We start from the raw sequence: 22,098 nt of genomic DNA, 5'->3' as shown, positions 1-22,098 counted from the left end.
TTATGTACCATCTGGTACCATTTCTGGAATAATTTATATTGTTTTATGCTATTAGGACTGCATTATGCCACAGGAATACTGACTGTGCATTCAAAAAAAAAGGCTCGTCTTTTCAAGTGAGGTTGGGAGTGGAACCAGCCCAGAACAAAGGGTCACTTCAAAGTCAAGGATGACTGTTTCAGAAGGCAAAATCACAGCTGGATCCGACTTCTAAGGAGGGGAAAAATCATAATCTCTGCCAAAATCACCCTTTGATACACTTGCAAAGATAACAAATGATACGTAGAAGGTTTTGGGCAGAGGTGTGATGACTCTGTACTGCATCCTGCTAAACCAAAAGATTGTTCTCCTGAAAAAAATGCCACTCGTCTTCACTGAAGGTCTCTTTGTCAAGCTACAGTGAATATAATTGAAAGTGGAAGGTTGATTTGGTACCTGCTGTTTCAAAAGCAAAGAAAACATGCTTAGGATGGTGATCGGTGGCCTGTGAGATGAATGACAGTGCTTTGTGTGAGGGCCACAGAACATGGCTGCATTGCAGGTTCCCTGTTTGTTACCTATAGGCTGTAGGAAGCATTCTATTCACAACAGAGATGCTTTTAGATGCTTTTTGGCGTAGAGGGAGTTGATATCTTGATCTGGAATTCAGCTAGAAGAGCACTGTGCTGGCATGAAGCCAGTTGCAGAATGTTGATCTTAATTTCCAGATCTGCCATAATTAAATAGCCCCTCTTCTAAGTAAATTATCCATAGAAAGCAGTTGTGCTTTATTCTTGATGGCCACAGTACAGCTGTGAACATCTGTAGATAGGCCCAAGGGAGCTTCCAATTTCCAATGAAATTTCTTTGAAATATGTTTCTTCTGGGATACTCTCGAGTGATGTATAAACTTGAAATAATTCACTAAGTTTTTTTTTTTAGTGAATAAATTGTATGTCCCCCTGCCCCCCAGGACCTTGCCAAGTTCTCACGCTTATCCTCCATCTCTGCACCAAGGGTCTGTTCCTCTCCTGGGGACGTTGTCCCTTGCCAACCTTGTTTTTGCCAAGGAAGTGATTTGTCATCTATCTGTGACAAGGCAGGGAATTTGGGACCAGTTACCCCTTCATTTTCAGTGCAGAATTAAAACCACTGAGTTATGTTTGTTTTGCAGGATACCAGATTTTGTTAAGGTAGATAGCCGTGTAAGAAGTAAAAGGTCTACCTTGCTGTTAGGTAGCATCCTAGAAAGCAACAGAATTCATAGGACATACTCCAGTGCCACAATCTTCTTGTCCATTTAACCCAGTTCAAAGTTCCTGACTTCCCTGTCCCAGCTTTAGGGACAACTGCTTTTTGGCTGACATGAATTTGGGTGAGGTTCAGAGGCTGAGTGAACAATCTGACATATTAATGCATTTAGGTAAAGACTTAGGTCTGTCTTCCTTCTGAAGGAAGAAGATAGTTTTCCCTCTCTGTATGTGTTGGGAACTCCCATGGTTAACAAAATAAGATTTTTGTAAGATTGGCCTAAAACACTGCCTTTCTTTATTTGTCTAAATCCATGTCTGTTGGGAGCATGTTTGAGAGCTGTTGGTGGGATACAATTCCTGACACAGTGGGCCTTGTAAATCCTCAGCCCTATTCCTGCAGTTGTAATTACTTTCTCATAGTAGGGGAGTTGTGTAAAGCCAAGAGAAAGGGATTTAAGCTAGGACTTATGACTGGTGTCTTGGAAAAGTGAAGAGGATTTTTGGTTTTGTTATTGATGCTGTGGTGACAAAATTGAAGCACGGATTTAACAGTTGTCTCGGTTAATTAAGTTTCTTAGCATCTATTTTCCCACCTTTTACACTAGGTTTTAGCTGGAGCTGGTGAAGTACCAATCTCACTGAACTCTACTGTAAATTGCATTTAGGAGTATTTTTGCCCACTCGTTATTCTCAGCACAGTATTGATGTCTGTGTGCAATGTGTGCTGCTGGAAAGTGTATGTCTCAATCCAGCATTGCATCTAAATGAAATAACCTTTTTCCTTTTCCATAATTAATGAAGAAATATTTTTAAAACCCTGCTGCTGAATGGTGTGAGTATTAGGGTTGGGCTGCTGGAGCTAGAGGATGCAGTCTGAGATGGAAGGTGAGGTTCATCCTTGTAGGCTCTGGCTACACAGCCTGTAGGTTTGTAGAGCAAAACAGAGAAAATCTAATGTCTGCACAACACATCTTACAGAGGAGGTTGTCCTGGAGTAGCTGTTCCCTTAGGCTGAGAACCCATCAGGTTGGGATGTGTTCCCTATACCCTTGCAACATCCTCAGATTTAAATTCATCCCAGTAGTACAGGATTTGTGCATTCCACCAGCTCTCTGCTTTGCAAACCAAAGTGTGCTAAATGGGGCAATTGGGACATTTTTTAAAGTATTCTCTTGCCCAGAACAGGAAAACCCCTCTGAAATCTGAAAAACAAAATTTGCATTTTTAGTTTGCCCACTTGCGTGTGAGCTGAATCACTATGAAGCAGGGTGGGAGTTGGACTGGAGTATTGCCTCTCTCCTGGGATTGCACAAAGTTTGCAGCATGACTGAGAGCTGGAAGCAGAAAATGCTTTGGTGGTGTTTATTTTAATTCCCCATTGTAGGTCTAGATAAAATGCCAAAGGAGACACTTAACCCTGTAAAAAGGTAGAAGACAGGAAGTTTCATTTGTTGAAATGTAACAGGGCTATAGCATTGTACCTGTGCAGTGATGCTGATGTAGGAGGGTATTCTGGTCTGGATGATGATGGCAGCATCTTTCTTGCAGGCCCAAACAGGAAGATGGAGTGTCAAAAAATTACCAATTTTGGAAACCAGCTTCTTCGTCGGAAAAATTTGGACTGCAGTCGAGAAGACAGTCGTCTTTCACGATGCCTTAACACATTTGACTTGGTGGCCCTGGGTGTGGGCAGCACTTTGGGTGCAGGTGTCTATGTACTGGCTGGAGCTGTGGCACGGGAAAACGCAGGACCTGCCATTGTTATCTCCTTCTTGATTGCTGCCCTGGCTTCAGTGCTGGCCGGACTCTGCTACGGAGAATTCGGTGCTCGAGTTCCTAAGACAGGATCAGCTTATCTCTACAGCTACGTGACTGTGGGTGAGCTGTGGGCCTTCATCACAGGGTGGAATCTAATCCTCTCCTATGTTATTGGTAAGTATGGTGGGTGTGCTGTGAGACCCTAGCTTTATTTCAAGGTGGCAGCCTGGCCTGTAAGGTCACCTTTGTTTAGGTGCCTGTGTTACTGTTACAAAATAGATGCTTCACTCTTGCACTCACCGAGGATTTCAGGACTCATCAGTGGGATGCGTTTCTGATGGCTCCTGGTGAGGTGAGTGGTGTGCTGCTGGCTGAGGGCTTATTGCTGCTGGGAATCCCTCTGAATCTCCACCTCATCCCTCAGGCATCCCCTGGCTGCTGCACACTTGCTGTGATGCAAAGGGTGTCCTCTCTGCCGAGAAAGGAACTTCTCACCAAAAGATACAGGATACAGAGCATCTGTACTCACAGCTGATCGAGGATTAATTCTGGTCCCTTTGGGATGTATTTGAAGTATCTGGAGATAAGAGTTTTGTCTTGTGAATTGCTGCAGAATTAATCTTGAGATGATCTGCAGGTTCACAGTCTCTGCAAAATACAAACCAAATCCCTTCTAAGCCCTTGACTCCCACTAGGAGAGGCCCTGGATCAAGCTCAGAGCATGCGCTGTGCAACTCAGCTGATGCATTAAAACTAAGCCACACTTTGCTAATTAAGGATTCGTGTCTTTGCAAGCACATTCTGGGCAGACTGCTTGTTTTCACGCCACTAAGGCTGCAACAGACTTGCCAGTTGAGATTGAAAGCTTGCTAGTTAAAACCGACTGTATGCTAAATTACTAAAGGGAGTTGGTTTCTTTAAAATGCATTTTATGAGATTCGTAAGCATTACCTTGGAATTTAGTTTCCATGGTGCTTGGAGGGTAAGATCACATCAGGAACAACATAGTGGCGTAGCAGCTGCTTGTCTGAGGTCGTACTGGCTTTCCTCTGTGTGTTACCTGAAATATTTTTCTCTTCTTCCCCTCCTTCTTTTAAAAGAAAAAAAAAGAGAAGATGAAAAGCCAGAGTCAACTAAACTCCTCTCCTTAAGAAATCAGAGTCCTGTAGCTATTCCATGAATTCCATTCACTGCAAGGAGTAGATAAAAATAATTCTTAAAAAAGTAAGCTTATGATTTCCTCCAGACTTCTATGATGGACTCTGCTTAGGCTACACGTAGAAAAATTGAACAGACTTCTTGGTAATTTTTCTTCTGTTCCAGAAAGGTAATGATAGATCGTCTCCTTCATGCCCTTCATCTAGTTGGTTTTGGGGCCCTTCCTACCATGATACTGGACGACCAAAATGATTGACATAGCTGTGGTTGCTGTCCCAAAACCTGATTCTGCAAATGCACAATGAAAAGTTTTGCCTACTGAATGTTCTACTCCGAGGATCTGGGCTCAGAGTGGTATTTCCGAGACTCTTTTTTCCCCTCTCATAATGGATTTTGAATAAATGCCTCAGTTCTTATTTCAGAGTGGACTGCTCACTGTATTGCCACAAGACAGAAAATTGAGTAAAAAATAAGTAGATACTATCCATGAATGTGTTCAACTTCCTTACTTTTATTTTAGTCCTGTGTCAAGAATATGTATTTATAAGCTGTCTTTCTCATAATTTGTGAGAAAGGGTGGCTGAGGTGGAAAAACGTTGTGGGAAGATATGAGGTACAAGCGGTCTCCTTATCTTATCCAGCTTTTCTCTCAGAGCTGATTGCCCCTCTTGTGAGCAAGGACAACGCCCAGCAGCTTCTGGGGTGTGGAGGAGAAAGATATGTTGGCTGTAAGGCCCCAATCAATTTGCTCTATGAGACTTTTGAAAGTGTTTATAATGGTTCCTGTATTCTGGGTTAGGCACATGGGAGAAATACAGACCAGATACTCTCAAGAGGTCAAAAGAACACAAAAGTTTACCGGCAAACTTTTGAAAAATCAGCAAACTTTGGCTAAAGACATACTATAACACCTGATCAACATAAAACACTTCCCACAGCATTAATTTAGCCCATTCAATTTAGCAAACTTTAAACCCATTCCATGTTAAGTTACTCAAAATGTTCCAAGAAGAGGGAATTGGAAGGCATGAAAGGCAGAGAAGATACAGGAAAGCATACATAGCTGCACCAATGCCTGGATTCCAGCAGTGTTCAGATACAAACTCCAAGGGGAAGGTAGAGTCAAGATGTGCTGCACTCATACTCAGCCTTAAAAACCCTTGGGCTTTTGTGGGCCCTCCCCGCAGGTGGGACTTCTGGTCATTTGGCCACTCAGGAGCTGGGTTAGGCAGAGTGGAGCCCTGCCCTTGGTCTGCCAGTGCAGGGCTGGAATAGAGGCTGAGGGGTGTGGGGGCAGAGCACTGCCTCACCAGGGCAAAGCTTGACCTGCTCACTCTCACACACACAGGCATCCCTAAATGTCTCAAGGCATCAGTCCTTCCAGTCTCTGAGAAGTGTAAGCTGCATTTCAGAGCCAGGGCTTGAGAGGGGCAGAAAGCCACTTTTTTTCTTAATTTTGCTGAGAAAATGCCAAGCAGTGCATCGAAAATGTGTGTCTCTAAGGAGTTCAGCCAGCTTGGTGTTTTCATGCTGAGGCTCTCAGACATCAGCTCAGGAAGTATTATGAGGGTGGAAAAAAATCCTGGAGTCCCAACGATGGACGCCAGTTGCTTTTAATTAATTGAAGTGACTTGAGTTGAGGAAAGGTTCATGTGAAGTCTTGGAGGTGGGTGATGAGAAAAAAAATGGGCATGCAACAGATCAGTTATGGTCTAGAGAGAAGGAGAAAGGTGTCCAGGACCGGGATCTGATGTGAACTTTCTTCTGAGATGATGTGGGTTTGGGGAACTGTGCCAGATTGTGCCCAATGTGGGATGCATTTCAGGAACTAGAAACTGGTGGGAGCTGGTAGTGTGTGATGAGTAAACAGCATCTCTGGTAAGTGGTTGCTGCTGGGCTTTACTGGCACTTGACCTCGGCTGTTCCTGCAGTGAGCCCAGCCCCTGAGCTCTGCAGTTTTCCTGGGAGCTATGTGCTATAGGCAGGAGCCAAATCTGCTCTTCTGACCCAGAACTAGTAAATCCTCCTGGATACAAGCTGAATGTCTTTGCACTGTGCTTTCTAATAATAGCAAGAGATTATCCAGGTGTCTGCGTTGTTGAAAGAATGTCAGATTGCCCCTGCTCCCTCAACCCTTTTGGTTACAGAGAGTTCTGGATAAATGACTGATAGTTATGTGGAACTGGCATCCAAGCAGCTGGCATCTAATATAACACATGCAGGAAGGAGCTGGGTGTTCCTGTCCTAGAACGTGAAATATTAGAGCTAGGACAAAAAAATAGCACTAAAATAGTCTTTTCCCTCAAATCGTGCCAAAGCTAACCTGAAAAATTGTAATGTGGTATGCAATAACTTTTGCAATTTCTCAAGATTAAATTAATGGCAGTGATGTCCAAACTTTAAAAGTGTTCACACTGTGCACTTTTCTGTCTTGGTGAACAGAAGAGTCTCCCAACAGGTCTGTTCTGCAGCTTAATTTTTATGCTGTTGCAAAGCTGGATTGGGCAGGTGAGTGTTCCCAGCTGTGCTGCAGGTGCTGCCCACCGCTGCTGCAGAGGATTTGGCTGTAGGTGAGCACAGACATTGTTTGACAGGATTGCAGGTGCCGAAGTTGGGACCTGAACACCCACTCACAGGTGAGTGTGGCAGGACACACTGTTCTGGGTGGAAAGGGGCCCCTGATGGCATCCTCTGAGGAACTGCTCTGCAAACCAAAGCTAAGCTGAGCTCTTTTTAAAACTAGTTAATTATGTACAGTGCTAATTATGATATGCAGTTAAGTGCTGTTATATATAGTGTATGTACTGTATAAGAAAGACATTGGGAGTGTAACAGTAACCACGTTAACACAGCAGCAAAAGAAGTTGGCTTTTACGCAGGCCTACTTTTTTTACAAAATGCTGTCACTGTCTTATGGTAGCTCTTTGTTGTTACTGTTTCAGTTCTCTAAAATTACTTTTATGACCCAGACACTGTCCCCAACTTGCTTGTCCTGAGATCTCGGGTTCAGTCCTCACCCCAGCAAGCCGCACGTAGTTGAATGCACTCAAATGGAAACAAAAAGTGTCCCCAGAGGGCAAAGCCTGAGGCACTTGCTGCAGGCAGGAGCTGTTCCACTTGCTATGGTCACCAACAGCATTCTGCAACGGGCTGACTTATGCTCAGATAACATGTAAATTGTATCTGAGTATTTTTCCTGCTTGGATACTCTAGCAACTGGGAGTTGGAGCAGACCTGAGTGTTGCCAGAGTGCAGAGCTGGCCAGTGGTGTGGTCCAGGCTCTGGTGCTCCAGCATCGCACTGCTGGAGGGCAGCTGGATCCTGTATGTCTCTCTGCAGCCACCTAACTGGAGCTGCCACGGAGTTCTGCCAGCACTACATTTGGACCTCTCTGGTAGCAGAAATTACCAGTTTTGGAGGAAGGTCAGGCCCTTAGGGGGGTAAGGAGAAGGTCGGTCAGGGCAGTATCTAAGGCAAAGTTGAGGTTTGCAAGGAAGCCGGACTAAAAGGATTTTTCTCATCTTGTCAGCTCAGCATGAGTCTGAGGCCCACCACCTGTGTGTGTTACCATCAGAGCAGATGCCAAGCATGAACCCAGGCTGTGGGCTGGGTATGGAGAGGAAAGGCTACTCCCAGCACCTGGGAGCACATGCAAGGTTGCTTTGAGACCCTCTGTACTGAGAACCTTACAAGGTTCCCCCTGGTTTGGAACATGTGCCAGCCACAAAGGGTGATCTTTGTCCTTTCTGTCCTCTGGTAGGAACCTCGAGCGTGGCCAGAGCTTGGAGTGCAACGTTTGATGAAATCATAGGGCAGCACATTGAAAAATTTTGTGAAAAATACATGACGATGGATGCTCCTGGAGTGCTAGCAAAATACCCAGACATCTTTGCTGTGGTGATAATCATCATCCTAACAGGTGAGGCACTGGAGGGGTTTGTGGGTCTTGCACCTTCTTTTTATGTAATCTCTTTGTTTGCTTTTGGAATGAGCGTGAAGTCCTGATTTATTTAGAGCAACATATTAAAGACTCTTTCTTTGCTACAAGTGTTGGATTGACCTATATATAACTGTGGAGTTAGCACAGGGCATAGCCTGTTTACAAGGTTTTTAATTAGAGGGGAGCATTCTTGATATTTTTTGAGACACTTTTAAAACCTTCAATCAAATTTTATATAAGGAGGAAAAGAAAAGATGACTTTTTATCCTCAATCAGGTATAGTAGTTTAATCCTTCCCTCCACAAATCGTATTGTAGAAGAATTCTACACAAGCATTTCATGCAGTTGGTCTATCAACCTTATTCCCCCTTTGATAATCTGCCAGTTTTTGATGTCTTGAGCCAGGAAAGTGAGGGGAAAAAAAGAAAGAGGGTTTGGTTACAGTTTCATGTACTACTGTTCTAGTTTTGGTTTTTTTAAATATATGGGCTTCAATTTGCAGAACTGAATACAAGACTCCAGAGAAATAAATGTGTCATAGACAGTCAGTGCCTCTTTTTTTTTTTTTTTTCCTAAAAAGATGCCAAGCCTTTGATCATAAATTGGAAAAGTTTTGACAGCTTGGAAGATCAAAATTCTGAATGTTTACCTCTACTCCAAATGGCTCTTGCAAAGCATTACCAAGTTTAGGCGAATTTAAAAAATGATGCTTCCGTACTCCTCTGTGGCTTCTAGCAGGCAGAAGCTGCAGTGTCACACTAGCAAGGTTATCCTGACATTTCCCACTCATGGAATGGCCTTCTCACGGTGTGAGCTGTGCTCACAGGGACAGGCTTCATAAACAAGGGATGCTTTGGCATTTGGGTTTGTGTTTGGATCTAGGACTGCATCGAGGGCTGCTGAAGCCAATAGCAGCCCTCTATTTTCAGGATTACATCTGAATGGGAGAGATTTTCCTCTTTGTACATTTGTATGTAATATGAATTGCTCTCATTTCAAATCGGAATCTGATCTTTCACCTCAGGTACAATTTACAAAATTTAGAACTCTTTACTTCAGTACTGCTGAGGTGTAAAATTATAAAGGTTACTTTATAATAAGGTGGCTTTATGCTCCTGCATGAAGCAAATTCTATGGATTTTAATAAAAAAGGCAAACGATTCTTTTCTTAAAAAAAGCTGCTGAAATAGCAGCTTTAGTCCAAATATCATCACCACACGTCTATTTTTGCTTGCACTGTCTTGAGCTTCAGATTTCTAAAAAGTATCTTACAAGTTTTTGTGGGCTGGTATGAAGTCTTACCAAACACTCCTCTGATGTGGCTGTCTCAGTTTATGTCCTATTTTAAAAGAAGTAAAGGTGAGTACACAGAATGCTCATCTCTCAATGAAGTCCCTTGGAGTAGCAGTAAAAGAACACTGTGTTGTGCTTCTCTTCTCCCTCAGGCCTGTATGAAGTTTTTTCACTTCTCTTTCAGCCTTAGATTTGAGTTAAAAGTTTCAGTTCTTAAAAATCAGACACCTGAAGAGGAAGTTAGGAGAGCTTGTTGACCTGAGAAGCCAAGCTATGCCTTAGTAAGATTCTGTTTGCCAAGGCCTGTAGCCATGCTCTTCTTCAGAAATCGTGCTCTCAGTGTACTTGCTGGCAAAGCTCTTGCTGATTTAAGTGGGAGCAGGATTCCTAAGATGCTGCCTTCTTCTTTGTCTTCAGCTCTAGAAGTAGCTATTAGAAGTAGAATCCTCCTGGATTTGGTCCCTGCTCATATTTCCCTGTGTTTCTAAGGAAAGCTGAGTGTTGTTCCTAACTTTTGTGTTTGGCCAAGACCTATAAGACAATGTTCCTTCATTGATAACCACCTGTTGTGCTTTCTCTGGATCTCTGTATGGACTTTGAGGCTATGGGAGTAGTTTAAGTGCATTAGCAAAGCACTTTACCAGGGACACACTCCACATGGGCGTGCGGGGTGGGAAGGTGTGTCATATTCTGCAGCAGTAATGTCTGAGCTGGAGTCCTCATCCTACTTCTGGGTGAGTTAATCCTGAGCTACTTGGCTTTGTGAAGAAACAAGATGTGATAATTTGGGCAGAGCACAGCATGAACACAGTTGAGCTACATCTATGAGTCCCCAGCACCTGCTGCTGGTGGTGAAATACCTGACCTATGCCATTTTTTTCCCCAGGGCTTTTGGCTTTTGGCGTGAAAGAATCTGCCCTAGTGAACAAAGTGTTCACCTGCATCAATGTCCTTGTCCTTGGATTTGTCGTGATCTCCGGCTTTGTGAAAGGATCTGGTAAAAACTGGAACCTGACTGAACAGGACATTTACAACACCAGCCATAGCATTTTCAAAGACAAGTAGGTTGGATGTTTTCTTTTCATCTCAGAAGCTGGTGCATTTTCAAAAGCAAGTTTAAATGAGGGATTGTGGACTGAGTTAGAAAACCAGTGAATGGGATGGCTGCTTCCTTTGCCAGATAGCTTGGAGGCAAAGCTGTCTTTAGTGCCTATTTGCTGAGAGCAGACTGTGCTGGTGGGCTGAAAGTACTAGGAGTAGGCTGTGTCATTATGATCCCTGATGATGAACTGATCTTTATAGCCTTATAACCAATATAGCATCCAAAGTTGAAAGAAAGGAGCTCTTTAGACAATGTCCTACTCAAGTCTACACCAGGCTGGCTCTGGTGCCTATATGAAGCCATGTCCAAGTATAGCTGTGTACTTTCTTTGAATACTTGGGCAGTATCCTTGGGTATTTTTATACCTTATAGAGACCTTGTCCCAGATGCCTCAATAAAATGAAATCAAGTTGCAGATTATTTTAATGCATTGCTGCAAGCATATATCATAAATCTGTTTTTAATGACAATTTGCTGCTTGGCCAAAATTCTCTCATCCTACTCAAGATCAAAACTAAGGAGCTTACAGGGCTTACAGTAAGACAAAGTTATTAATTTTTGCTTGAGACTGTACCACCCAGAGTAAGGGCCTTTAAATATCTCCACATATATCAGCTCAGTCCTGGCTTGCTACCTAAACGCTTTAAGATGTCTTGCAAGGAAGCGCAGTTGGGCAAAATCTGGTAAGATTCATAAATGTTTTGTAGGTCATCTTGTGTAAAAGCTGCTTCTTGAGCCTCTTTTCAAAATTCAACCTGCTGCAAACAAATTGCTTCCATAGGACAGGTCCCCTCTCCTTCTCTTCTGCTATTTCCATGCAAGGAGTAATTATGGCAAGAGTTTCAAAGTATGAGTGCAGCTCTTTGACCTGTAGGACTTACTATTTTTGTAAAATCTGTCTGGAGTTTATTTTATCATTATTTCCAGAGTAATCCACATTTGAGTTGTGCTATTTCTGTAGGCCATTTTTCATCTAAGTCTCAGCAGGCCTTCTTTGAGAGAGTTCAGATGCTTATATGTGAGAAGACTTGCAGATTTGGTGTTTACTTTAGTTTAACTGCCTTAATTCATCTTTACAAAGGCTTTTCACTGAAAAAGTGACCTGAGTGACTTGAACTGAAGGGTATGCTTGTTATTTGTCACTCAACACAAGGCACATGGATCTGGGGTTGCAATCCAGAGTGCACTGGGATCAGGCTGTGTTTGTCTGTTGACTTAAATGAACTTTGGATAAGACTCAGCAAAGCATTTGGTGTGTCAGGGATCCAGGCTCCACTTCTCTCTCACGGTTACAATCATGGTTTGAGTATGAGCTTGGCACAAGGAATTTGGAAGTTGAGAGTGTTTAAAATCCACCCCATCTTCCAATCATGGCACCCTGCATTCCTCTCTTATGTCTACTCACCTACCTTTTATCTGAGTCCATCTGAAGTAAAAAGTGGATGGTTCACATGCTTTTCAGTCTTCAGCTTTTCAAAAGCTTGTGTTTAAATGAATATATGTATCTGCACATGCAATAATGTTAATAGAGAATTTTTAATATTCATGCTATTTTTCCTTGTCTTAGCCAAGACATTTTTATCCACCCCACAAAACAGGTGGTGGGAACAAACCATGAACCATTCTTATTCCATGCATTCCCCAGGCTGTTGCAGGCCAGTCCAAAGCTCAGCGGTGAATAGGGCTTAGCATTTTGCCTGGTATTTGTATGCTAGCTTATGAAAGGGAAAGCCTGCTCCTTCAAACGTTGGCTTTGGATTTTGTTATGAGCTATATGAATAGCTTTGTGACTCCCAGCTAGGCAGGATCACTTCTAACCCCCTGCCATACCTTTCAGTCAAACACAGGAAGAAAAGCTCTACGGTGTTGGAGGGTTTATGCCCTATGGATGGAAAGGAGTCCTCTCAGGGGCAGCCACGTGTTTTTATGCTTTTGTGGGATTTGACTGTATTGCTACTACAGGTAAGAGGGAAGATGTCTTCATTCTGGTTATGAATCTGGCTGCTGGTAGATTGACTTTGTGTAACATTGCAGAGCACAGATAATAGGGAATTCAGGACACCACATTTGTCATCCCACTAAACCTCAAAATAGGCTTTTGGCTCAGCTGCTCCTATTAGTGAAAGTGCTGAATTTATTCAAGTTCCTGCCTGCTGACTTCTGGCTGCTGTGGCACACGGATAAACTGTATAACCACGAGCTTCCTCCCTTCTTTGCCTGCAGGGCCCAAGCTTGTGGATGGTCAGTGATGATACTAACCAGGTCAGACTCCACAGAAAACATGTCCAGGCTTACCAGCTAGGCAAATAGGGAAGGCCCAGGTTCATATGTTTGGTATGAGTTTGAGCCTCTAACTCCAGATGATACTTTAATCAACAGGTTATTCTGGAACAGAGTTCTTCAGTGCCTTCAGCTGAAGAATCTCTGGTAGCTTGCAGTATTTTAAACATCCAGAGAAAGAGGAAGCCTCTGGGGAGTAAACTGCACCCTAGAGCTGTGCCTCAGAATCAGGAGTTTTTACCTGTAAAGGTTAAGAGGTCTCATTTTCAGAGAGAAGTCAACATTGTCATATTCCTTGTGGCTAAGATGAATCTTAATTCCCTGAAGAAAGGATTATCCTTAATTTCACATTTGACAAGGACGGTTGGAGGAGAGGAAGAGGGGAATCGTCACAGGTAGATAAAGCATTACTGTGTCTTGCTCCAAGCAAGGAGTTGGAGAAGTGTTGGCTCCATTATTCCAGCCAGCCCTGAAGCCTCTCCTTGTGGAAGAAACATTCATCTGCTTTTGATTTGTAGGTATGTTTATCAGTTCATCCTGCTGAAACGCTGTACCTCAGAAGCTCTTGCTTTCAGAGCAGTTTTGTAGGACTAGGAAAGCAGAAATCTGTTCTGTGCCTGAATTTTGAGGAATTTTGGTTTTTTACATAAATTTTTTCCTACTTGGTTGTTGAAAATTTTCCATAAAAACAAGAGGGGTCCTTTTGTTAAGAGGCATTTTCAAAGAGCCATATGACTTTCAGGCACTCTGCCTTTCTCTGGAAATGGGCACCTATGGTGCCATGATCATGGTGTATTAGTTCTGGTGGAGATGTTACTAAAATGGGCATCCACGGATTTTCCCTACAACTGCACAATAATTTCTTGTTCCATCATCTGTGATCGTTGAAGTCGTCTTGGGTCTGGACCATCAGTAAGATAGCAGGAGTAGGATAGAAGGATGATCTTTATTGGGAGAAGGACTGTGTTTAATCCAGATTGTTTCTATGCCTGAGTTTACAAGGCTTCCACGAATGTGTGTCAGAAGAAGTAACAGTAGCAGCAGAAATGGGAGCAAACAGGTGTTGGTATCCCAAGTGGATGGAGCAGGCATTATGGTCAAAGAGCACCTCTGTGCCCACGAAACCTTTGAAAGCCCCAGCCAGCATGCCTGCCCTAGGCTGGGATAAAGGTCTTGCTTGTCATTTAGCTGATATTTAAATTCCTTTCTTCTAGGTGAGGAGGTAAAAAACCCTCAGAAGGCCATTCCTATTGGCATTGTGGCATCTCTTCTCATCTGCTTTGTGGCTTATTTTGGTGTGTCAGCTGCCCTGACGCTCATGATGCCTTACTACCAGCTAGATACCAATAGCCCTTTACCCAATGCCTTTAAATATGTGGGTTGGGATGGAGCCAATTATGCAGTGGCTGTTGGTTCCTTGTGTGCACTTTCTACAAGGTAAGAGACTGCTCTTCATTTTTGCATCTTTCAAGACAAACATGTACCTCCACCTCCTTTAAGAAATGGAGTGGAGACCAGGGATGAAATTCAGAGCTACTGACCTCAAAAGGACCAGGATTTCACCCTGTGGTAGGTACTAGAGAAGCAGGTGACTGGTATTGCTTCAAGAAACTCCCATCTTAGCAGAAGACCCAGCAGGTGCATCTCAGGAATATAAATCTGGATTGAGTGACTAAGTCATGGAGGCAACTATACAATGCAGGCACGATTTGGGTGCAAGACATCCTGACCTGCCAGGTGGAGAGCAGACTTATGTCAGGTAGTGCAGGGTGCATCTTCAGGAGTGCATGGGGCTTACTATATCCAGGGCCATCTGTCTGCAGGTTACCTGCAGGACAGCCATCTGGATGGGAGGCAGGGCAGGCTGGAGGCAGAACATGTCACCTCCTGAACTTGGAAGGCCTATTTCAGATCAGCTTAGAGTACTCAATTAGGTGAGCAACTTGTAGAGGCTCATAGAAGTTACAGCTCTTTTTTTATCTGAAAGTCAGGCTGATTTTATGCCCCATGGGGAAGCTATCCAAAATCATAGAGCTGCACCTCAGTTACCAGCTACCAGTAACATGGATGTTCAGAGGGAGTCCTTGAAGGAGAAGCTGAAGTGAATGAAAGCCACCTGTTCTGTAGTTACACTGCCATAAACTTACTTTCACTTGTGTGCCTATGCTCAGCAGGAGGTGATATAAGTAGATTATTTCTCCTTCCTGTGTCCATAGTCTCCTTGGATCCATGTTTCCAATGCCTCGAATAATTTATGCTATGGCAGAAGATGGACTTCTGTTTAAATTTTTGGCTAAAGTCAACGAGAAGAGAAAAACTCCCTTAATTGCAACAGTGACATCAGGAGCTACTGCAGGTAGGATCCAAAGACTCGCATGAATCTGTGGAAAGGAGACATAAGCTCATCTTCAGGGCAGATAAGTCTGCCTGACTCTAGCCCACTTACTAGTTGGATATATTGCAGAATGCAACATCCCAGAGGGTGTCCTGGATTTCCAGGGCATGTCCTGGAGAGTCTGGGTGAGCATGAGCAGCTCTCTGTGTGCTTATCCCTCTTTCTCAGAGCTCATTGCTGCCATCCTGTCTCATGCCAGGAATACCTTTATCTGCTCAGCCAGCCTTAAAAGTAATTAACACCCTGCAAGGCAGCAGCCAGTGGTGCCCCAGCATCCTGGTGGCTGTTGGCCTAGCTTGGCTGAAGACACCGCACCGCCTGTGTGTAGCAACTCTGCAGAAGATGCCAGAGCAGGTGGAGACAGGCAGATGGCCCCTGTGGCACTGGCATTTGTTAATCAGTTAGTCACAGCTGGCAGCCATCCTGTTCTCCCCTTCCTTCTCCTGGCCCCCCAGAAATAAGGGAATTAAACCTCCCAGCAAGGATGAACAGCTTACCCTGTTCTTGCAGCCGCCCCCTTCCTCACAATGCCTGGTAAAGAGGAGAGCCTTGCTGCTTCCTCTTTACCTTCTGCTGCAAATGCAGGATTGGTATAATAATATAATGCAGGATGAGCCATGGGTACAAGAATGTGCCACCTTTGGTGAGGAGTTGCTGCTGGACTGCTGCCCCAGGCTCTGAGCTCCTGTGAAAGAGTTCAGCTCCTGCTGCTGCATTCACAGAGCCTCCTCACAACTTCCTTCTCCTGCATCTTCCTCTTGGGTATCCTTGGTCCAGACCATGGTGGGGTAGGAAAAAGAGCAATATAAAAAAAACCAAAAAACCTTTGTGGTCTCATCCAAGTGGCCCATAGTGCCTATGAATAAAAGCCATACAAAGCTGCAGGAACAGCATTTGCCAGCTGAGTTTGAAGGTTGAGCTGGTTGTTGGGTTCCAGGTTGTGCATTAAGGCTGGGCTGGGCCAGGCTGAGCTCTGAGGTCCCTACACTCATATGACTGTTGGTGTCTGATTGTTTGTCTTTAATCCACTTATTTGCCTTCTGAAAGCCCTATAAAAAATCCTGTACAACTTGGGTTACCTGGTGAGGGCAAGTAAGCAGGGGTAATCCCTAAGGAATGGCAGCCTTTTTCTGGAAATCCCCATGACGACACCTATTTCAGGATGCCTTCTTTGATGCTTGGTCTTGTTGCATGCACAAGCCTGATTTCACCCTAGCTGAGCTGAGTTGCTGCCCATCCTCTGTTCCCTCTAGCTACTTCCAGGAGATAACTGTGACTTTAGGAGTGCTGCAGCTCCACTGGGGGACTAACAGTTAGGTTGTGGCTTAAACCTCTGCTTTTTGTTGGTAGTTGGGTGAACCTAGCTGTGTGAGGCAAACAGGCTGGAATTTTCTGTAGTAAGTGTTTCCTATTGTTTCAACTAGTGAGCCTTGGACAGCCTGTGGAGTCCTAGGGTATTCATGCACCAAGGTCTGCCTCTCCTTGTCTTGGGACATCTTGAACTCCCCAGCCAAGTCCTGAGCAAGGGTCACGTGTATGCTGCATCATTATTAACGCTCCTGAGATGTGCATGTTCTGCTATGTTGCTGATTTTTCTTCTCTCTTACCTTCCTCTCCTCCTACAGCTGTTATGGCCTTTCTCTTTGACTTGAAAGATCTTGTGGATCTCATGTCCATCGGGACCCTCCTGGCTTACTCCTTGGTAGCAGCCTGTGTGTTGGTACTGAGGTAAGAATGTAGAAGCTTTGTCTCTTCCGGCACACAGAGAGAATTCCACACAGCAGTCAGATGCCCTCATAGTTTCTATGGGCACATTTCCAGCTACAGACACGTGAAGAGCTTGTTTCTTTAAGCTTGTGGGGGATTATGTTAGCTGGATCTATAGGGAGGTCCTCTGAACTTGGTTAGCCCTTGTTCCATGCTAGTCCTGCTGTGGTCAACTCTAAATGCCCCAGGAGATACACCAAGGGGTAGGGAGGAAAGAGGTTTGATCCTGGATGCCTGCCTTGTCCCCACTCTTGTCCCCAGTGAGGATACCATTTCAGGTCGTTCTCCTTTTGAAAGGGGATTTGAGATAAAGCCTAGCAGCAGGAAAAGAACTGAGCATGTGTTTGCAGGACCAGTGTGTGTCTTTTAAAAGTGCTGAGCTGCCAAGCTAAAAATCTTAGATCTTCAGTGCTTGGCACCTTACGGACAACAAGACTCGATTAATGAAAAAAAAATCTGAAGATCATGTTACTGAAAAATAACTTTGTTGAATGACTTATTTAGAATCAGATGGAGGCTTTCACAGCAATTGCACTGAACTAAGAACAGTCTTGCAATAGGTGAAGGACCAGTGCTGTTTTGTGGTACCATTGCTTTGTGCTCTCCTCCCTGACCCTGGAAAATTCTTGCCAATTTGCCTTGTCCGTCTTAAGTTTCTTGATTTCCCAGCCTACTCTCTTCCTCAGAGCTAGAAATGGCTTTATAATTTGTTTTTGCAAGCTGCTGTACCTATTGCATGGCATTTCCACCATCATGGGTTGGCAGAGCTGACAGCCTGTTTTGTATTGGCCTGGGCAGCTGATTTGTCTGCCCCTTGACTGCTTAATGATGTAGCAGCTGAATTGTTTCCAAAGCTGTACGATCCTGCCAGTAGTTTCTTGCTGTGGTTAGATCCAAGGATTTCCCTGCATTTCACAATTCTCAGTGTTTAACAAATGCCTCACTGTGAACACATCCCCACAGGAACAGTTTTAAGGTGACTTGCAATGTGGTCCAGTCCTTTAGCCTTCTCTATCAGAGAACTGAGGCTGGAAAAGTGTTCATGGATCCTCATGGTTGTGTGTCACAGTCCTGTTGAATGTGCTGTCCAGTCATGCAGCAACTCTTCTTGCTTCAGCTCTTCCTTCCTTGCATGGCAGCAGACAAGCTGGCAGAGAGACTGGGATGGAGGAGTATGGGGCACCAGGACTATTGCTGCAGGGTATGATAGCTGCAGAGCTGTTAGTTCAGCCACCTCTGTGCCAAAATGCAAGAGCTGAACTGCCACAGATGACACAATGGCCTGGTTATGACCATCAGTCAGTCCCTCTGCTGTTTCGTTCTCCTCTCACCCAGTCATGTATTGGTGACATGGATAACAGGGTTCATGAAAGGGAGCGCTGTCCACTTTAAAACACTTACATTACAACCAAGCTGTAGGTGATAAGAGCTTCTTTTACATCATTGACATAATTCCTCAAATTTCCCCTTGAAGCAAAAGAGTATAGACATGGGTAACATGGGCCTGTTCTGATGCTGTAAAGGTCTGGCATGCAGTCATGACTATCTGTGTGACTCTTAAATGAGTGGTACCCTCATTTAAAGGCCAAACTGACAGGCTCTTTGTGTCATTACCTTTTCCTAGGTACCAGCCAGAACAGCCTAATTTGGCATACCAGATGGCTAGGTCGACAGAGGAGACAGATAACAACGAATCTGTGAGTACCAGTGAATCACAGACCGGATTTCTGCCAGAGGAAGAGGAAAAGTTTTCCCTCAAAGCCATACTGTGTTCTACAGATTCAGATCCTTCCAAATTCTCTGGTTCAGTGGTGAACATCTCAACCTTCATCATTGGTAAGTGCTGGGCAGTGTGTTTCTGGGGCAGTGAGTCAGCTGGCAGAGCTTTGTACTCACCATGGTGGGAAAACTCACCTCCTTCATGTGATTTTGATGAGCTCTTGTAAGGGCCAGAATAACTGAAGATGAAATGATTAAATTTCTGACTTAAAAAGAAATCCACAGATGGAGTGTGTGGAGGTGTATAGTGGGAAAAGCATATCTGTTATGGTTAGGGTTTTTGTGAGTTGCTGTTTCGTATGTGAGCTTTCAGATTCTGCTTTGCCTGCTTATGATTTGTTCTTGGGTTTTCCCTGTATCTTAAAAAAAAAAAAAATCAGTAACCTTTGGTGTCTGTTCACAGGTTTCCTTATTGTGGGTATCTGTATCCTGACTTCCCTTGAGCCCAACATTCTGATAAACACTGTACAGATTATTGCTGCCATTCTTGTTGTCACTATCATCTTCATTATACGGAAACAGCCTGAAAGCAAAACCAAACTCTCCTTTAAGGTGAATGTCCTGGGATATGTAGCTAGAAAAGAGGTGTCTGGGAGGTGGTTGGAGGAGGAAGTGCATGTGTTGGCCTGTATCAGAAGGGGGGCACTGGCCAAATGGACATGCATAGAATATGGGCATGATGTGAACTTTTGTATCCAGGAGCAGCCGGAAAGGCAGAACCTGCTGCAGAGGTTGGGCTGGAAGGGAAGGGCAGGACCCAGCTTTTGAAAGCAGTTGGTTGTAGGACAGGGAAGAGACAGAGACTGGAGGAAAGGGGGTGGTTGTGAAGGGCCTCATCAGATCATAGATACAAAAGGAGAAAGAAGACAAGAAGTAAACTTGTTTTTGAAGATCTAGGGCTCTAAGTGCACTTTTCATGTCCTCCTTAGTCCCCATGGAGGCTAAGGGATGACCCTTCTCTCTTAAACAGCCTTAAGTATGATGAACTCTGTTGTTTTCCTGCCCTCTCCAAGCACACCATCCTTTCTATAGTAAACAAACACTGGGATGGATTTTTTTCTCCCAGTGTAATCCTACAAATCATGCTTTATCATATTGATTTCAGGTAGTTCCCCAATTTACTAAATTAATTTTGGATTATAATTCCATCATCTAAACAGCATTCATCTTTATTGCTCTTCAATTAAAGTTTTTCATTAAATTCACAGATTTTATAAGTTAATAACAACCAGAGTTTTCCAAGGTTGTGTTTGCAGCTCATTTTGCAGTTATGGTACCAAAAGTGGAAACAGAAATGTCCAGGAGCAGAAAACTTAGGCACTCTCATCCAGATCTTGTTTTCTGAACATGTTTCTGAGGATGTCTGTTCACCTTTCACTCAAAGTCATTTCACCTCCTTTTTTCCCCCCTGAGCCACTACACTGTCCAAGAAAAAAGAAAATTATACCTGTCACAACTAGATCTGTAATCATAAAGTCATAGAATCATTTAGGTTGGAAAAGACCTTTAAGATCATCAAGTCCAACTGTTAGCCCAGCACTGCCAAGTCCACTTCTAAACCATGTCCCTCAGTGCCACATCTACATGTCTTTTAAGCACCTCCAGGTATGATGACTGTACCACTTCCCTGGGGAGCCTGTTCCAATGCTTGACAGCATTGTTTCTTATTGCCTTGCTGTTCTTCGGGCATTTACAACCTAACTGTGATTTTTCTCCAAAATCACTCTGGAAATCCAAGGCTGACCTGTTTGTTTCCCAGTTGTTTTTCTGTATTTTTTCATAGGTAATTTTTCTCACTTCTCTAGTCTTCAGAGACTTTACCAGTCTACCAGAGTTGCTTATTTAATAGCTCAGAGATCACACCTGCAATCTCTGGGTACATAACTCACCCACCTAGGGAAATTTTATTTGTCTCTACTGACGTGACAAAGCCAAATTTAGAAAAATATCCTTATTTTCTTTTTTTGATTTGTGTGCCTATCCCCTTTCTCTAATGATGTAAGCAGCTACTTTACATATCTTTTTTGGCAAAGCTCAAATCAAGAAAGGCCCACATTTCAGCCTGTTTTTTTTTTTGTAAATCTCTTTTTCCCTTAGGAGTGAAGTCTGCTTTCCACTTTATTCCACCATATCCAGAAACTTTTCTATTATTATAATTTGCCTGGTTTGATTTTATATTTGCTGTGCTATTTTTTCTATCCTTATTTTTGCATTTTGGCTTTGCTGTCTCATTCTTCTTTGATTCTCACACCACTAAGGCATTCTTGGTACAGCTGTAGTCATTCATCTCTTGCAGTATTTGTTGGTTTTCTTTGTTTTGGGATAATTTGCTGTCTATTGCTTCATTGCCTTGGTACCTGATGGATGAAGTTCCTCAGGTTCTTTCTCTGACATTCCCCTTACCTTCATCTCTTGGTCTTCAATAGGTGCTTGTCATGATAATAGTCCTTGGTTTTTACTCTTCTCTCCTTTGCCCCACAAGTATTTAGTATTGTCATTAAAATTTTCCACTTGCCTCCTTCTACACCACAAAACAAGCTTTTAAAACAGGTGAATAGCATCGTTTTTATCCCCCTCCTATGGTGGACTGATGTCCTTTTGGGATTAACCTTGCATTTTCTCAGATCTGGCAGCTGAAGAGTTGGTAACAGCCATCGCTTCCCTTTTACTAGAGGTGATGTTCTTTCCTGCTCATTAATCGTGCTTGTAGATGTAACATATTCCTCATTCTTTTTCAGGTACCTTTTCTGCCCTTTCTTCCTGTTGGGAGTATTTTTGTGAATGTTTACCTCATGCTGCAGCTAGATGCAGGCACATGGATTCGGTTTGCAATCTGGATGCTCCTAGGTGAGTTTTAAATGAAAAATGTTATGTTCAAAATTACTACATTTTGTTAACCATAAATTTATTGTAGCATTCCAGGGAGGGATTCTGCTCTCTGATCATCCTTGGGCAACTCTCCTGACTTGACTGAAGCCATTTAGCCAGCATGTAACAAGCTTTGTTTCAAATTCAAGGGTCTTGAAGCCTTTGTGTGGACAAAACAACAACCCATGAACCCTCTTATGGGTCTTGTTGCCGGACAAGAAACCGTAGAGCATTTCTTGTTGGCTGGCCTTGCACTGCTGTCCAGGTGGTGGGACTTGTGCTTCTGGAGCTGAAGGAGCTGAGCTGCATCACAAGATGGTCCCAGCAGCCATGTAGATAAGGCTGAATTGTCTGAAATGCTCAAATCAAGATACCATTTGGGGCTAGGATAGATTGAGTTTTAAAGACTGGTGCCTATGTTAATGGCTTTTTCCCCTAAAGATAGTGGCTGTCTGCTATAAGCTAATAATGAAGATTATTATCTTCATTACACTGGTGTAACTTGTGTCAGTAGCTGTGAGTAGGA

General features: G+C 43.6%; 1 protein-coding gene across 9 annotated transcripts in view; it reads left to right on the top strand.

The window, feature by feature from the left end:
* The window catches only part of SLC7A1 (solute carrier family 7 member 1), a 38,836-nt gene that overhangs the window by 14,412 nt on the left and 2,326 nt on the right, over positions 1-22,098 (top strand). For 2 of the 9 annotated variants that reach the window (XM_014879663.2, XM_088159535.1), the window contains exons 2-11: positions 2,781-3,164; positions 7,909-8,067; positions 10,268-10,442; positions 12,321-12,445; positions 13,978-14,200; positions 14,980-15,119; positions 16,784-16,886; positions 18,550-18,761; positions 19,108-19,256; positions 21,443-21,551. In XM_014879663.2, coding sequence (XP_014735149.1) covers positions 2,795-3,164; positions 7,909-8,067; positions 10,268-10,442; positions 12,321-12,445; positions 13,978-14,200; positions 14,980-15,119; positions 16,784-16,886; positions 18,550-18,761; positions 19,108-19,256; positions 21,443-21,551 — 1,765 coding nt within the window. In that variant the 5' untranslated portion in view covers positions 2,781-2,794. Of the gene's footprint in view, positions 1-2,780; positions 3,165-3,243; positions 3,343-4,090; positions 7,805-7,908; positions 8,068-10,267; positions 10,443-12,320; positions 12,446-13,977; positions 14,201-14,979; positions 15,120-16,783; positions 16,887-18,549; positions 18,762-19,107; positions 19,257-21,442; positions 21,552-22,098 lie in introns of those variants that run through there. The other 7 variants (XM_088159537.1, XM_088159536.1, XM_088159539.1 and 4 more) reach the window with 6 other exon arrangements.

The sequence above is a fragment of the Sturnus vulgaris genome, chromosome 2 (assembly GCF_052056855.1).
Source record: "Sturnus vulgaris isolate bStuVul1 chromosome 2, bStuVul1.hap1, whole genome shotgun sequence".
Taxonomy (NCBI): Eukaryota; Metazoa; Chordata; class Aves; order Passeriformes; family Sturnidae; genus Sturnus; species Sturnus vulgaris.
The sequence above is the reverse complement of the archived record's forward strand: the minus strand, read 5'-3'. Positions and strand labels throughout refer to the sequence as shown.